This window comes from Trachypithecus francoisi, unplaced genomic scaffold, assembly GCF_009764315.1.
Source record: "Trachypithecus francoisi isolate TF-2019V2 unplaced genomic scaffold, Tfra_2.0 Contig01585, whole genome shotgun sequence".
NCBI classification, from domain to species: Eukaryota; Metazoa; Chordata; class Mammalia; order Primates; family Cercopithecidae; genus Trachypithecus; species Trachypithecus francoisi.
In genome coordinates this window covers 8,703,120-8,718,197 of record NW_022681444.1, presented here as the reverse complement: position 1 = coordinate 8,718,197, position 15,078 = coordinate 8,703,120, and the positions used below count along the sequence as shown (strand labels likewise).

Here is a 15,078-nt window from a genome sequence, read left to right as displayed (position 1 = left end):
ATCTCCCTCCAGTTCCCTGACGTCAGAGCTGCCCAAACGCCGTGACGGACATGTCCCTGAGGGCTCAGAGCATCGGCAAACACTCACACGGCAGACGCCTCGGGTCAGACTGGGCACCCAGGCAGTTCCAAGCGACTGAAATCAGGCTGCTTAGTAATGAAACTGGCAGCTTGCCGGTGCCGCAGCCAGATCTCTAACACATCAGACTGACACAGATGGAGGCCGGCCGGGCCGCGGTAGCTGCCTTAGAGAATAAGCAGGAAAAGGCTTGTTAAACAGAAAGAGGGCTGGAAGGGCTGGGGAGGCCAGCCGGGATGGATTGTCAGCGGATCCTGTAAATACTCCAGGCAGCTCTGGCCAGGACCAGTGTGGTATTATTTCAAAGCAATTTAACCGATGGGATTCCTGACTCCCAAATCAAGAATGTTATTAAAATGAAGAACAGAGGCAGCCTGGGCATTCGTTGGTACCCAAGTCACACCCCGCCGGCTGTGGGCTCCTCGTCCTCCCCTGAGCAGCCACTTGGACTCCGGTTTCCCAGTACCCCGACCCCCGCCCAGGCTTGTTTTGGGGGAAGGGAGCTTATTGAGGGATGGGGCTCTGGAGGCCAACCCTGCGGTGTGTGGGGGTGCTCTTGGCTCTCAAAAACTGGAGGATAGGCCGGGTGTGGTGGCTCACGCCTGTAATCCCAGCACTTTGGGAGGCCGAGGCTTGCAGATCACGAGGTCAGGAGATCGACACCATCCTGGCTAACACGGTGAAACCCCGTCTCTACTAAAAACTACAAAAAACTAGCCGGGCGTGGTGGCGGGCGCCTGGAGTCCCAGCTACTCCGGAGGCTGAGGCAGGAGAATGGCGGGAACCCGGGAGGCGAAGCTTGCAGTGAGCCGAGATCGCGCCACTGCACTCCAGCCTGGGTGACAGAGCGAGACTCCGCCTCAGAAAAAAAAAAAAACAACACTGGAGGATAGACTTTTGTTCAGTTTTGTTTTGACCTGGAAAAAGATATTAGGACCCTGCCCCCTCCCCACTTTATTTCACCATTGGGGAAACTGAGGCCCTGAGCAAAGTGCTGGAGGTGGGCCCCAAAGTTGACCTTCCTCCACCCCACCGAGATTCGTTTTTTTTTTTTTTTTTTTGAGACAGAGTTTTGCTCTGTCACCCAGGCTGGAGTGCAGTGGCATAATCTCAGCTCACTGTGACCTCTGCCTCCTGAGCTCAAGTGATTCTCCTGCCTCAGCCTCCTGAGTAGCTGGGATTAGGCTGGAGTGCAGTGGCATGATCTCAGCTCACTGTGACCTCTGCCTCCTGAGCTCAAGCAATTCTCCTGCCTCAGCCTCCTGAGTAGCTGGGATTACAGGTGCATGCCACCAAGCCCGGCTAATTTTTGTATTTTTAGTAGAGATAAGGTTTCACCATGTTGACCAGTCTGGTCTTGAACTGCTGACCTTAGGTGATCCACCCACCTCGGCCTCCCAAAGTGCTGGGATTGCAGACGTGAGTCACCGTGCCTGGCCTACCACTCCCCCCTACCTTTTTTTTTTGAGAGAGCCCAGGCTGGAGTACAGTGGCATGATCACAGTTCACTGCAGCCTCAACCTCCTGGCCTCAAGGGATCCTCCTGCCTCAGCCTCTCAAGTAGCTAGGATTACAGGAGCCCACCACCACACCTGGCTAATTTTTAAAAAATTTTGTGTAGAGATGGGGTCTCACTATGTTGTCTCGAACTCCTGGGCTCAAGCGATGCTCCTGCCTCAGTCTCCCAAAGTGTGGGATTCCAGGTGTGAGCCACAATGCCCGGCCTGGAGTAGCCTCCTGAGCAGCTGGGATTACAGGCATGCACCACCACGCCTGGCTAATTTTTGTATTTTTAGTAAAAACTGGGTTTCATCATATTGGCCAGGCTGGTCTCGAACTCCTGACCTCGTGATCTACCCGTCTCGGCCTCCCTGAGGAGCCATTTCAGGGGCCTGTGGGCATTTGGTCGGTCCCACCTCGAGCCACCACGAGGCTCTGGAGCCCCGGCTATTTTCCAGGCCCCGGGCCAGGGTCTGTTGGGGGAAGTGGGCAGCCAGGCCCCTGCCCTCCCGAGAGGGCAGATCAGGAGCAGGGTGAGAGGAGTCTCTGGGCGGGGTGGGCCCAGCTGTGGTTGGTGCCAGCGCCCCATCCCCATCTTCCCTTTGCAGGTGTTTCAGCGCCGGGAGGATGGCTCCGTAAACTTTTTCCGGGGCTGGGACGCGTACCGAGACGGCTTTGGCAGACTCACTGGGGAGCACTGGCTAGGTGAGCACCCCGCCCGCCTCCCGGCCCAGGTGGGCCTCTTCCCCATGCCTTCCGGACACAGTTGGGTCCCAGCCACTCCCTGAATGGGTTTGGACTGGGTTTCCCGGCACACCCGAGCCAGCTCACAGGTGTCGTGCATGAAGGTGACAGGCATTCAGAAGGAATGAGGCCAGACATTGCCAATGGAAGTGATTGGCGTGGGTGGGCTCCAAGTGCTCATAAAGGCTGAGGGTCCCACACGCCCTTGGAGGTCAGTTCCTGCCGGGGTCGCCCTGGGACCTGCTTGCTGTCCCGAATCCAGTAAGCTTGGGCAGGTGGGCAGCAGCATCCCAGGCAGTGGGAGGACAGAGGAGAACCCGGCACCACCCTGCCCAAGGGTGCCAGGGACACCAGGCATGTAACTCCCAGGAGCAGCCAGTGGTGCTCCCAGCCAGGGCTCCTGTTTGGGCCTGCAGGCAACTGCACGCCTTCCCGCCACTGGGACACAGTCCTTGCCTGGCACAAAGTAGGGGCTCAGAAGGTTCTGTCAATATTATTATTTACCTTTAAATTCACTCAGTATTGCCGGGCACGGTGGCTCACACCTGTAATCCCAGCACTTTGGGAGGCCGAGGCGGGTGGATCACGAGGTCAGGAGATCGAGACCATCCTGGCTAACACGATGAAACCCCGTCTCCACTAAAAATACAAAAAATTAGCCAGGTGTGGTGGCGGGTGCCTGTAGTCCCAGCTACTCGGGAGGCTGAGGCAGGAGAATGGCGTGAACCCGGGAGGTGGAGCTTGCAGTGAGCTTAGATCACGCCACTGCACTCCAGCCTGGGCGACAGAGTGAGACTCTGTCTCAAAAAAAAAAAAAAAAAAAATTCACTGAGTATTTAAAAATTTTTGAAAGTCCTTAACATTTCACTATCTAAACAAAATACTCTAAACCTCTCCTAAAAGAATCACAACTTTCAGGTCTACCTATATATTTGGGAGGTGGCTGTGGCTTGATGTGAGGTGGATTTTTCTGGTTGTTCTTGAGATATAATTTACATACAACAAAATTCCCCGTGTGGAAGCGTATGACCCCATGGTTTTTAGTATATTCAGAATACTACATCTATCATCACTGGGTGCAGAACGTTTTCTTCACTCCAGAAGGAAATCCTGTGCCCCCGGGAGCCGTCACTCCCTTGCAGTGATTTGAATATACCTGAAACGCACAGGTGCCGGGGGACGCGTGCCCTGAATGTCCTCTGGGCGGCCTCGAATGCCCCACAGTGTCCTCCTGCACTTAAGCCCCCCAGGGTGCGTGTGGACATCCAGGGAGTTCCACAAGCTGCGGAGGCTCCACAGCCTTGGGTGGGAGGGAGAGGGTGAGAAGGGTGAGGACATCCGGGAAGTTCCCCAGTGCGCGGTCAGAGCTGGTGGGGGGAGGCTTGGGCAGGAAGGAGAGGGTGAGAAGGGTGTGGGCTGGAATGGCTGGTGGGAGGCACCCCCTGAGGGGCTGAGAGCGCAGGTCTGGGCACCAGCCGGGGTAGGGAGGCTCCAGGCCTGTAAGGACGTTCAGTGACACCTTTGGGGTGGTGGCCCCAAAGGCAGGGTTGGGGTGGCGAGGCGGGACCACCCCTCTGTGTGCATGGAGGCCCCTGGGCAAGATCTGCCACCCATGCCCCCTCCTCACCCGGGCCCATGAGGGCAGGGCCCTCTCCAACCTGCCGTGCCCTGGTCCCCAGGGGGTGCCGACAACAGGGAAGGTCACACCCCATGTGGACTTCATGCCCACATCCCGTGCTGACCCCTGACCCACTGAGCGCCCAGCTACACGCTTCCCATGCATCGTCCCCAAAACCTCACACCTACCTAGTTGGGGGCCCTGCTGTCATCCCCTCCTTTTAGAGATGAGGAAGTTGAGGCTCAGGAAGGGGAGGTCTCTTGTCACAAGCACGCGTGTGTTGGGGTAGGGGGAGCCCCAGCAGGGTCCACACACTGGTGCCCAACCAAGCTCGCCTCATCCCCTGAACCTGGTGGATGGAAGGAGGGGAGATGGGGAGACCCTGCCTCAGGCTCCCCAAGCTGGGGGTAAAGAAAAGGAGAAGACGGCAGGGCTGAGGCACGCCCTCGCCACCACCCACCCCCTAGAGCAGTGGTGATGTCCGTGCTCATGGTATCTTAATTGAAATCTATCAGCAGCCGCAGATGGTGCGGGAGGAAGCATTTAAGCAGGTCCTGATTCCAGCATCCTGCAGACGAGGCCTGACAGGAATGTCAACAGCGCCGATTCCTCCTCTGCCGCACCACCCTCCCCATCCCCTCTCATTGAGTGCTTTGTCTTTTCCTATTGAGTCATGGGAGCTCTTTATATATTAAGGTTAGCGATCGTTTGTCCAATACACATGACAGGTATTAACTTCTGGCCATTTGTCTTTCACCTTTTTCTTTTTCTTTTTTGGGGTCATGTTATTACTTATTTCCTAGAAACTTAAGATGTTTATGCACTCAGTTCTGCCACCCTTTTCTTCATATCTTTTCTGGGTTTTAGCCCCTGCTGTCCTTTCCTTCCCTTCCTAGTTTTATTTTAAGTCTCCTCTATTTTTTCTTCTGTTTTTCTTCTCTTTTTTTTTTTTTTTTTTTTTGAGACGGAGTCTTGCTCTATAGTCCAGGCTGGAGTGCAGTGGCGCAATCTCGGCTCACTGCAACCTCCACCTCCCGGGTTTAAGCTATTCTCCTGCCTCAGCCTCCCGAGTAGCTGGAATTACAGGCGCCCACCACTATGCCCGGCTAATTTTTGTATTTTTAGTAAAGACAGAGTTTCACCATATTGGCTAGACTGGTCTCAAACTCCTGACCTCGTGATCTGCCCGTCTCAGCCTCCCAAAGTGTTGGAATTACAGGCGTGAGCCACTGCGCCCGCCTTTTCTTCTGTTTTTCTAGTGTTGTTTTAGGTTGAGAACTTTAGTCCAGCTGGAATCCACTGGGGTGGCCGTGTGAGGTTTAGGGTCTTACTGGTTTCCCGTCCATTTCAAGCCATCAGCCCTCTTTCTTGCTCCCTGTGATTTGAGCTGGGAGCTGGTGAAGGAATCTGGGAAGAGCAGCTAATATGGCTGAAGGCGGTTCTGGAAGGAGGGGGAGAGCGGGGAGAGCTGGAGAAAGCCAAGAGCAAAGGCAGGGAGGGAGGGAGGCAGAGGGGCAGGGAGGGAGGGAGGGAGGGAGGCAGAGAGAGGAGGGAGGGAGGGAGGGAGGGAAGGAGGCAGAGAGGCAGGGAGAGAGGGAGGGAGGGAGGGAAGGAGGCAGAGAGGCAGGGAGGGAGGGAGGGAGGAGGAAGAGGCAGAGAGGCAGGGAGGGAGGGAGGGAGGCAGAGAGGAGGGAGGGAGGGAGGGAGGGAGGGAGGGAGGCAGAGAGGCAGGGAGGGAGGGAGAGAGGCAGGGAGAGAGGGAGGGAGGGAGGAGGGAGGCAGAGAGGCAGGGAGAGAGGGAGGGAGGGAGGGAGAGAGGCAGGGAGGGAGGGGGAGGGAGGGAGGGAGGGAGGGAGGGGGAGGGAGGGAGGCAGGGAGGGAGGGAGGGAGGGAGGGAGGGAGGGAGGGAGGGAGGGAGGGAGGAGGGAGGGGGGAGGCAGAGAGGCAGGAGGGAGGGGGGAGGGAGGGAGGAGGCAGAGAGGCAGGGAGAGAGGGAGGGAGGGAGGGAAGGAGGCAGAGAGGCGGGAGGGAGGGAGGGAGGGAGGGAAGGAGGCAGAGAGGCAGGGAGGAGGAGGGAGGGAGGCAGAGGGGCAGGGAGGGAGGGAGGGAGGAGGGAGGGAGCAGAGAGGCAGGGAGGGAGGGAGGGAGGGAGGCAGAGAGGCAGGGAGGGAGGGAGGGAGGAGGAGGGAGGGAGGCAGGCAGGCAGGGAGGCGAGGGAGGGAGGAGGCAGAGAGGCAGGGAGAGAGGGAGGGAGGGAGAGAGGCAGGGAGGGAGGAGGAGGGAAGGAGGCAGAGAGGCAGGGAGGGAGGGAGGGAGGGAGGGAGGCAGAGAGGCAGGAGGGAGGGAGGGAGGGAGGGAGGCAGAGAGGCAGGGAGGGAGGGGGGAGGAGGCAGGAGGCAGGGAGGGAGGGAGGGAGGGAGGGAGGAGGCAGAGAGGCAGGGAGGGAGGGGGGAGGGAGAGAGGCAGGGAGGGAGGGAGGGAGGGAGGAGGCAGAGAGGCAGGGAGGGAGGGAGGGAGGGAGGGAGGCAGAGAGGCAGGGAGGGAGGGAGGGAGGGAGGGAGGCAGAGAGGCAGGGAGGGAGGGAGGGAGGGAAGGAGGCAGAGAGGCAGAGAGGGAGGCAGGGAGGCAGGGAGGGAGGGAGGCAGAGAGGGAGGCAGGGAGGGAGGGAGGGAGGGAGGCAGGGAGGGAGGGAGGGAGGGAGGGAGGCGGAGGGAGGGAGGCAGGCAGGCAGGGAGGCGAGGGAGGGAGGAGGTGGCATGGACTGGAGCAAGGACGGAGAGGAGCCCAGGCCCCAGGTCCCCACATACCCCTCCATCGGGCGTCCTGCACAGCAGCCCCCAGGACACTGCTCGTGAAGGGTCACTCAATCCAGAGGAGTGGCTGATGGAGGCCTTTGGGCCCCAGTGGCCATTTAGTGGTGGGAAAAGGAATCTTCCAGCATCCCCCGCAGGGGGGGTCTCCCTCTCTCCCTATTCCTGCATCGTCTGATTTGTTCTGGGTAAGGTCTGAATAGCAGTGAACCCTTCTGCCTGGGTTCAAATCCCACCAGTGCCGCTCACCAGCTGTGTGACCTGGGCCAGCTCCTTAACCTCCCTGGGCCTCATTTTCCTCCCCTGTAAAATAGGAGTAATACGCACTCCTTCCCCAGGGCCTTGGGAAGCAGCAGTCAGCACCTGGATAATGTGTGCAGTGGGCCAGCCCTGCCAGAAAAGCTGCCCAGGGATTCTGTAATTAAATTGGACTCACTCTAATTCCACTGGATTCACTCATCTGCACGAAGGGCTGAGAACGGTGCTGGGCCCTCATGAGTCCCGTCCAGGTGGCGGCTGTTGTCATGATTACCTCCTGCCTGCGCTTTCGTGGATGATGCTCTCCTGGCCCCTCACGTCAGTCCTGTGCTAGCCGAGCCAGGGCCCAGAGAGGGAGAGCGGCTGCCCTGAGACTGCAGCAGGAGAGTCAGGGAGGTGGGACACCAGCTCTCAAAGCCCGTGTTCTGGCAGGTCCTTGGGGAGGAACGTGGATCGGGCGGTCAGCTTTGCTGTGACTCCTCCCACAGCAGCTGTTCCTGGTTCCTGGACCTGGTGACTGGGACCAAAGCCTTCTTGTCCGGGCGGGATCAGGGAGCATCCGCACAACCTCCAGCCAGCACACACTGACCCCGGGAGGTGTGGAGCCAGGGAGAGGCAGGCAGGAGGGAGAAGCGGACGGAATACCGCTCGCTGCTACCAACTTGTAAATCATTTCATTAAATGCTCTCTTAATCCAGAGTAATCACACCAGCAGTGAAGCACGTTGGGTGTCTGAGCACATGTGTGTTTGTGGGGGAGGCCTGGCATGAGACCCCGGGCATGGGCAGGGCAGAGCGGAGGTGGGGCGGGGACAGCAGGAGGGAGAGAGTGGGATGGGGGCACAGAGCCGGCCTAGAGGGATGAGGATGCTGCCTCCTGCCTCCCATCCATTAAGTCAGTGCTGGGTGAGCACCATTGTGCCGGGCCCCAGCCCAGGCACTGTGGTCAGCAGTGGTCAGGTGGACCCTCCACTCTCATGGGGCTTCCGCACTGGCGGGGAAACAGCATGTGCAAAGGCCCAAAGGCCTGGTTTAGAAAATGCGAACACCGGATCCTGTCTGGCTCTGGCTGGAGTCTGGGTAAGGGTGCTGTCACCCCCACCTCCTCCCGCCTCCTGCAGTCCTCCCGCCAGCTCAGAGCCCCAGCGTTTGAAAAGCATCACAGCTCCACTTACAGGGAACAGAGAAAACCAAACATGAAATCCGTCGGTCCTCAGTGACTTGCCCAACACAGGCCGGCAGGAAGAAGGAAGTAGCCCAGGGCGGATGGCACGTGCTTGGTGGCTGTCCCTTTCTGTCCCCAACTGCATGAGCTCAGCTGTCATTTATCATTTCTCCCTGGGATTCGCTTCCTACGCCCCTCAGCTTCTCCCATCATTTTCTCCCCAACTTCAGGCCTCAAGAGGATCCACGCCCTGACCACACAGACTGCCTATGAGCTGCACGTGGACCTGCAGGACTTTGACAACGGCACGGCCTATGCCCGCTATGGGAGCTTCGGCGTGGGCTTGTTCTCCGTGGACCCTGAGGAAGACGGGTACCCGCTCACCGTGGCTGACTATTCCGGCACTGCAGGTGAGGCTCCAGCCAAGGCAGGGATGGGGAAGGGCGTGGCCTGGGAGGATGGAGGACGGAGGAGGTCCTGCCCTCCAAAATGATCAAGGCTCATGGATTTTGCCCCCTTTGAAAGTAATCAGGTTTTTGAAAAATAACAAATATTGAGGGCCGGGCGCGGTGGCTCAAGCCTGTAATCCAAGCACTTTGGGAGGCCGAGACGGGCGGATCACGAGGTCAGGAGATCGAGACCATCCTGGCTAACACGGTGAAACCCTGTCTCTACTAAAAAATACAAAAAACTAGCCGGGCGAGGTGGCGGTGCCTGTAGTCCCAGCTACTCGGGAGGCTGAGGCAGGAGAATGGCGTGAAACCGGGAGGCGGAGCTTGCAGTGAGCTGAGATCCGGCCTGGGCAACAGAGCGAGACTCCGTCTCAAAAAAAAAAAACAAAAAAAACAAATATTGATAAACTACCAACCCCACATCACAATCAGAGGCCTGAAACCAATCTAAAAAATTTTTTTAAGTAATAAGTTTTTCAAATTGAAAAAGTGAACAAGACAGAAAAGGGAAAATTTTCATCCTTACCAAGCATTCCTTAATCCCTGTCTTCATCAGCTGATTCTGTTGCGTCATAAAAAATGAGCTTCTGTGAAGCTACCGTTCGTTTTTTTTTTTTTTTTTTTTTTTTGAGACGGAGTCTCGCTCTGTCGCCCGGGCTGGAGTGCAGTGGCCGGATCTCAGCTCACTGCAAGCTCCGCCTCCCGGGTTCACGCCATTCTCCTGCCTCAGCCTCCCGAGTAGCTGGGACTACAGGCGCCCGCCACCTCGCCCGGCTAGTTTTTTGTATTTTTTAGTAGAGACGGGGTTTCACCATGTTAGCCAGGATGGTCTCGATCTTCTGACCTCGTGATCCGCCCGTCTCGGCCTCCCAAAGTGCTGGGATTACAGGCTTGAGCCACCGCGCCCGGCCTCGTTTTTTCATAATAATGTTAATTATGCCCTTCGGCCCTCTGGGGTCAGGGTCAAGGCTACTTGCCTCCACCTCCCAAGTCCTTCTTGGTCCTCACCCCTGCAAGGCGAAACCAGCAGAGCCTGGACTGTTTTCCCGTTTTGCAGATGAAGAGACTGAACCCAGAGCCAGGAATCAGGAGACCCGGGGTTCGGGTCTGCTGGTCTCCAAAGTGTGGTGTCTGGACCCCGGGGCTGGGTTTTCCCCTCTCAGGCCGAGGAGGGGGAGGCAGGAGAGGGAATGTGGAAAAGCCGGGGGAGGGATAGAGACCGCCTAGACCCAGGGGCAGCCACAGGCACGCCCGAGGAGGGACTGCGTGCGTGTGACCTGCATGGACACACATGGGTGTGGAGGGGCAGGTGTGCGTGCACGCGTGCACACCAGTGTGTATGTGTGAGAGCACGTGCGTACGTGTATGCACTCACGTCCAGGTTCAGGTGCAGTGTCTTGGTGTCTGCTCACACATGCAACACCAGTGGGCGTACCCGTGCCCCCCGTGCCCACACCTGTGTGCACCCCTGCGCAGGCGACTCCCTCCTGAAGCACAGCGGCATGAGGTTCACCACCAAGGACCGTGACAGCGACCACTCAGAGAACAATTGCGCTGCCTTCTACCGAGGCGCCTGGTGGTACCGCAACTGCCACACGTCCAACCTCAACGGGCAGTACCTGCGTGGTGCCCACACCTCCTATGCCGACGGTGTGGAGTGGTCCTCCTGGACCGGCTGGCAGTACTCACTCAAGTTCTCCGAGATGAAGATCCGGCCGGTCCGGGAGGACCGCTAGACAGGTGCACCTTGCCCTTGGCCCTGCTGGTCCCCATCGCCCCATCGCTGACCCCACCTCACTCCTTCGTGAATGTTCTCCACCCACCTGTGCCTGGCGGACCCACTCCAGCAGGGAGGGGCTGGGCCATCCCTGACACGAAGCCCCCTGGGCTGGTGAAGTCACACATCACCTTCTCACCGTCCCCACCTGCTCCATTTGGCAGCTAACTGATCTCTTGCCTCTGTTGATGGGGGCTGGCAAACTTGACCCCAACTCCTGCCTGCCCCCACTGTGGCTCCTGTGCTGTTTGCCGTCCCCTGGCCAGGATGGTGAAGTCTTCCCCAGGCAACCCTCTGCTCTGTCCACCCAAACACCTGGCATTATGGGGACAGAGAGCAGGGGGCAGACAGCACCCCTGGAGCCCTCTTAGCGGATCGTGGGGAACGTCAGGTCTCTCTGAAGTCAGGTCTGAGGCCAGTGTCCTCCAGCCCTTCCGGTGCCAACCCTCACCCCCATTTCCCTGGTGCCCAGATAACCCACCTCTCCCCCAAGGGCCTCGGCCTGGCTGTGGCCTGGGCGGCCCCATCCTACCATGCCCTGAGGCCAGGAAGGGGAGCTGCTGCCTTTGGGGACCCACGCTCTAAGGCTGAGACCAGTTCCCTGGAGGCCACCCACCCTGTGCCCCGGCAGGCCTGGGGTCTCCAGTCCCCTTACCTGCTGTACCCACCTGCTCTCTGTCTCAAATCAGGCCCAACCTATCTCCCACCCACCGCCATCCCATTTCTCCTGCCTCTGGAAGGTGGGTGGGGCCCTGCACCATGGGGCTGGGCTGTGCTAATGGGAAGCTCTTGGTTTTCTGGGCTGGGGCCTAGGCAAGGCTGGGATGAGGCTTGTACCACCCCCACCACCAATTTCCCAGGGACTCCAGGGTCCTGAGGCCTCCTGGGAGGGCCATGGGGGTGGCAACCCCCTCCCTGAGGCTGCTGTCTCCATGGGGAGGCCAACTCCTGCCAGTGACTGTGGCCATCTGGACCCAGGCCAGGCCCAGCGAGTGGTCCAGGGGCAGGGATCAGGTCACTGGGCAAATGGGGTTGAGGGGACTGGGGCACCAGACCAGGCACCACCTGGACACTTTCTTGCTGAATCTTCCCAACACCCAGCACGCTGTCATCCCCGCTCCTTGTGTGCGCACACGCAGAGGTGAGCCCCACAGGCTCTCAGGACCAGCAGCTGCAAGGGCAGGGCTGGAGCCGGGTCCTCAGCTTTCTGCTCAGCAGCCCTGGACCCGCGTGCATTGCGTCAGGCCCAGGCGCAGGGCGGTTTTTCCAAGGCACCCCGATGTGGGGCCTCTGAGAGGGTTGGAGTCAGCCTGGGGGAGCTGCCCAGCAGCCCCTCCTCAGGCACGAGGGGAGGTGGCTTCCTCCAAAGGACACCGATGGCAGGTGCCTGGGTAGCGTGGCGTTCCGTTCTCCCTTCCCCTCCCACGAAAGTTTGTGCTTAAAAAACAATAAATTTGACTCAGCACCACTAGGGGGGCGGTGGGAGAGGCCGTGTGACCTGGCGTCTGTTCCAGCGCCACTAGGTCATCCACATGCGCAGATGTCTGCAGCGCTTCCCTCTGCCGTGGCCCTGGGCTGCCCTGCCTGCTGGACAGGACCTGGTCCCTGCCCTCTCAGTCCTCAGCTGGACGCAGATACAGCCAAGAATCAGGCGGTGGCAGCCCAGTGTGGCTGGGCTGGTGGATGGAGCAGCCCAGGTGCCGGGCCACGAGGGGCAAGATGTGGGTAAAATGATCACACGAGATTCAAAGGGAAATCCCCCCTCAGCTCCTCTTCCCACCCTCTAGAAGCCAAGGGAGCCCACCCAGACCACCTGGGTTCCCAGGGCACCCTGCCACATTGCAGAGGCCAGGTGGAACTCAAGTTCTCATCCCAGGAGCCCCCACCGACAGGCCCCAGGCGGGAGCCACCAGCCTCCCCATGCCGGCGGCTGCTTAGAAAGTGCCAAGCGCTTTCTGATGTGTCATCAAACAAACTCCTGGTGAGTGTGAAGTTAATGGACTCACAGATGTGCGGGTACAGCAGGAGGCACCGGGGCCCTCGTGCCAGGGCTTGGCTACGGAACAGATGCACCATGGCTGGAGCCTGGCAAGGGGCCGGGGGCAAGTGGAGGGGGCCTTTGGGAGCCTGTGGTCCAGGTCCAGGCACCATCTGTCCTCAGCGGCCGGCTGCACTGGATATGCCTTTCCCTTCTAGAGCCCTGTTACTGCCCTAGAGCACCAGCCCCTGTCCCAGACCAGGAGCGGGCACACGGCCCCACCAAGCACCAGCTGAATGGGCACAGAGCTTGACATGGTGGGGAGGGCCCAAGCCAGTGCACTGCCCCCCCCGCCCCCAGGGGCACGTTCAAAGACTGGCACTGGGGAAAAACGGTCCCTGCGCACCTGCTCTGGGCCACAGCCTCTCACCCCAGCCCTGCAGAGCCTACAGTCTGATACCAGTGCAAATGGCTCTCATCTGAGACTGGAGGACCGGGATGCTAGGAAAGCCCTGGGCGAGGGACGGCTGGAGACCTGTGGGCTGACTGACCAGGCCAAGGGCTGGCGTGTGCACAGGGTCGCCTGGGACCCGTGGGCTCCAAACCCTGTCGCCTGAGGCCCAATTTGAGGGTGGGTGCTTGCGGCCCTCCATCCCACAATGCCGCCTGACTGAGCCTCCTCCTGCTTTTTCACTTGAGGGGAGTAAGCTGAGTGGGAGGGTTCTCTGCATCGCCACACTGGGACCTGGAGGCGGTGCACCTGCGCCGTTGCCTCTCCACGTGCACAGGCAAGTTCTGTGGATCAGCAAATGGCCTTCCTCCATTCCCCTAAACTTCGCACACATCTCAGAGAGTTACACCAAAGGCCACCCAGCTGACTGCCTGAGCACCAGGGTCCAGAGGATGGAAGGACTCTTGGTTTCCATGCTGGTGGCCTCAGCACATTCAGCCGGAGATAGGAACGGAGCTATGAGCCGTTCTCAAACGGCTTTCCCCTGCAGCTGCATGTAAATCAGTTTTATAATGTTTGTCTTTGGGAGAAAAGCTGTATCACCAGCGCCCCCCTCTTCCTGGTCCCCCTTACCCTTCCTGCCACCTATCCTCATCCACACAGGCCTCTGGCTGGCTTGGCTGGGGCCAGAGCCCTGGAAGCTGGGAGCCAGGGTCTCTGGAGGCCCTGTCACCCAGGGGCGTGTCTGACCAGGCAGAGATTTGGAGGATTGTTGAACCGTCTCAAAGCATGAGGACGCTGACTCCAGGGAGGGGAAGGAAGAGGGGAGGTACCGTTTGTGTGAGATGGGGGGACAGGGGACATGAAGAAGGCCCGTGGCCAGCAGCAGACCCCTGTCCTGTGACTTCAGGAGCAATGCACCAGCAGGAAGACCCAGCAGAGGACACACAGAACCCAGAACAAGGAGACAGGACACTAAGCTTTGACCTCAGCAGACTGGGCTTCCCCAGGGCCTCCATTTCTTCATCTGCTTTCAGAGAAAAGGGTGTCCCCAAACTGTGTGGCCCAAGCAGCCGGCAGGACTTGACAAACCCAGAGGGCTGAGGTCAGGCCTCGGTGCGATTTGTGGGGAATGTGGGGGAGCTCTGGCCCAAGGCTGGCCACGTTGGCCCCCTGTGCGCTGACAGGTGTGTGCCTCGGGCCACACAGCGCTGGACAGGGCTGCAGAGGGAGCTCAGAGGGCCAGCACAGTGACCGGTGGAAGAAGCCTGGTACGGGAGCGTCGCTAGGAGAGGCTGTGGGTGCTTGGTGTCTGTGCGTTCTGTCTTTAATAAAGTCTCGTGGTGACCCGGCTCCAGTCTCTGCCTCCAGCCCAACTCCATGCCTCATGTCAGAGCTTGAGTGGATCAGATATCCATGTGTTCCAGGACTGTCTCTTGCTCTGTCTCCCCTGAACTCCCCCCCATCATTATTTTTAGAGACGATCTTGTTCTGTCACCCAGGCTGGAGAGCAGTGGCACAATCACAGCAAACTCCTGGGCTCAAGCGGTCCTCCCACCTCAGCCTCCTGAGTAGCTGAGACTACAGGTGCGCACTACCACACCCAGCAATTTTTTTTCTACATTTTGTAGAGATGGGCTCTTGCTATGTTGCCCAGGCTGGTTTTGAACCCCTGGGTTCAAGCCACCCTCTCGCCTCGGCCTCCCAAATTGCTGGGATTGCAGGCATGAGCCACCACACCCAGCCACCATTTTTATTAGAGCAGCCAAAAGGCATTTCCCAGATAGCTTTGGACCCACCAGGGCTGCTCAAGACCCTCTGACTGGGCCAGTTCTGGGCTTTGCAAAGACGGCCTGGGCTGGTCAGGCGGACGCAGGACCTGCCTCCTGCACAAGCTGTGCCCAGTGGGGTTGGTCCTCCCAGGCCTGGGCTCTGGAGGATGAGCCCGGGGCCTGGTCCATCGGTGCATCCCTCCTGGGTCCCCAGGCTGATAAACTATCCCGTGGGTCCCTCCTGTGGCTGGGGCTAGAGTTCCAAGGAACTGAGACACTTTATTAAGAACGAACAGTCCCCAGTGGCTATTTATTCATAAAACCAATTTGAGGCTTACAGATAAAACAATCCCCGGAGTTTATTTAATAAAATCCAATATTTATTGAGTGCCTGTGCTGGAGGTACTGCACGGGGCCAGTAGAAAGAGCAGCAGTGGTGATGCCCTGTACTCCGCCTCCGCCCGGCACCTGTCAGG

The 15,078-nt window shown here is 59.0% G+C and overlaps 1 protein-coding gene across 2 annotated transcripts in view; it reads left to right on the top strand.

Moving 5' to 3' along the window:
- FIBCD1 (fibrinogen C domain containing 1) overlaps positions 1-11,938 on the top strand; it is a 39,079-nt gene extending 27,141 nt beyond the window's left edge. The window contains exons 5-7 of one of the 2 annotated variants that reach the window (XM_033190251.1): positions 2,187-2,283; positions 8,403-8,582; positions 10,101-11,938. In XM_033190251.1, coding sequence (XP_033046142.1) covers positions 2,187-2,283; positions 8,403-8,582; positions 10,101-10,360 — 537 coding nt within the window. In that variant the 3' untranslated portion in view covers positions 10,361-11,938. The remainder of the gene's footprint in view (positions 1-2,186; positions 2,284-8,402; positions 8,583-10,100) is intronic. The other variant, XM_033190242.1, reaches the window with a different exon arrangement.
- The last annotated feature ends 3,140 nt before the right edge of the window (positions 11,939-15,078 follow it).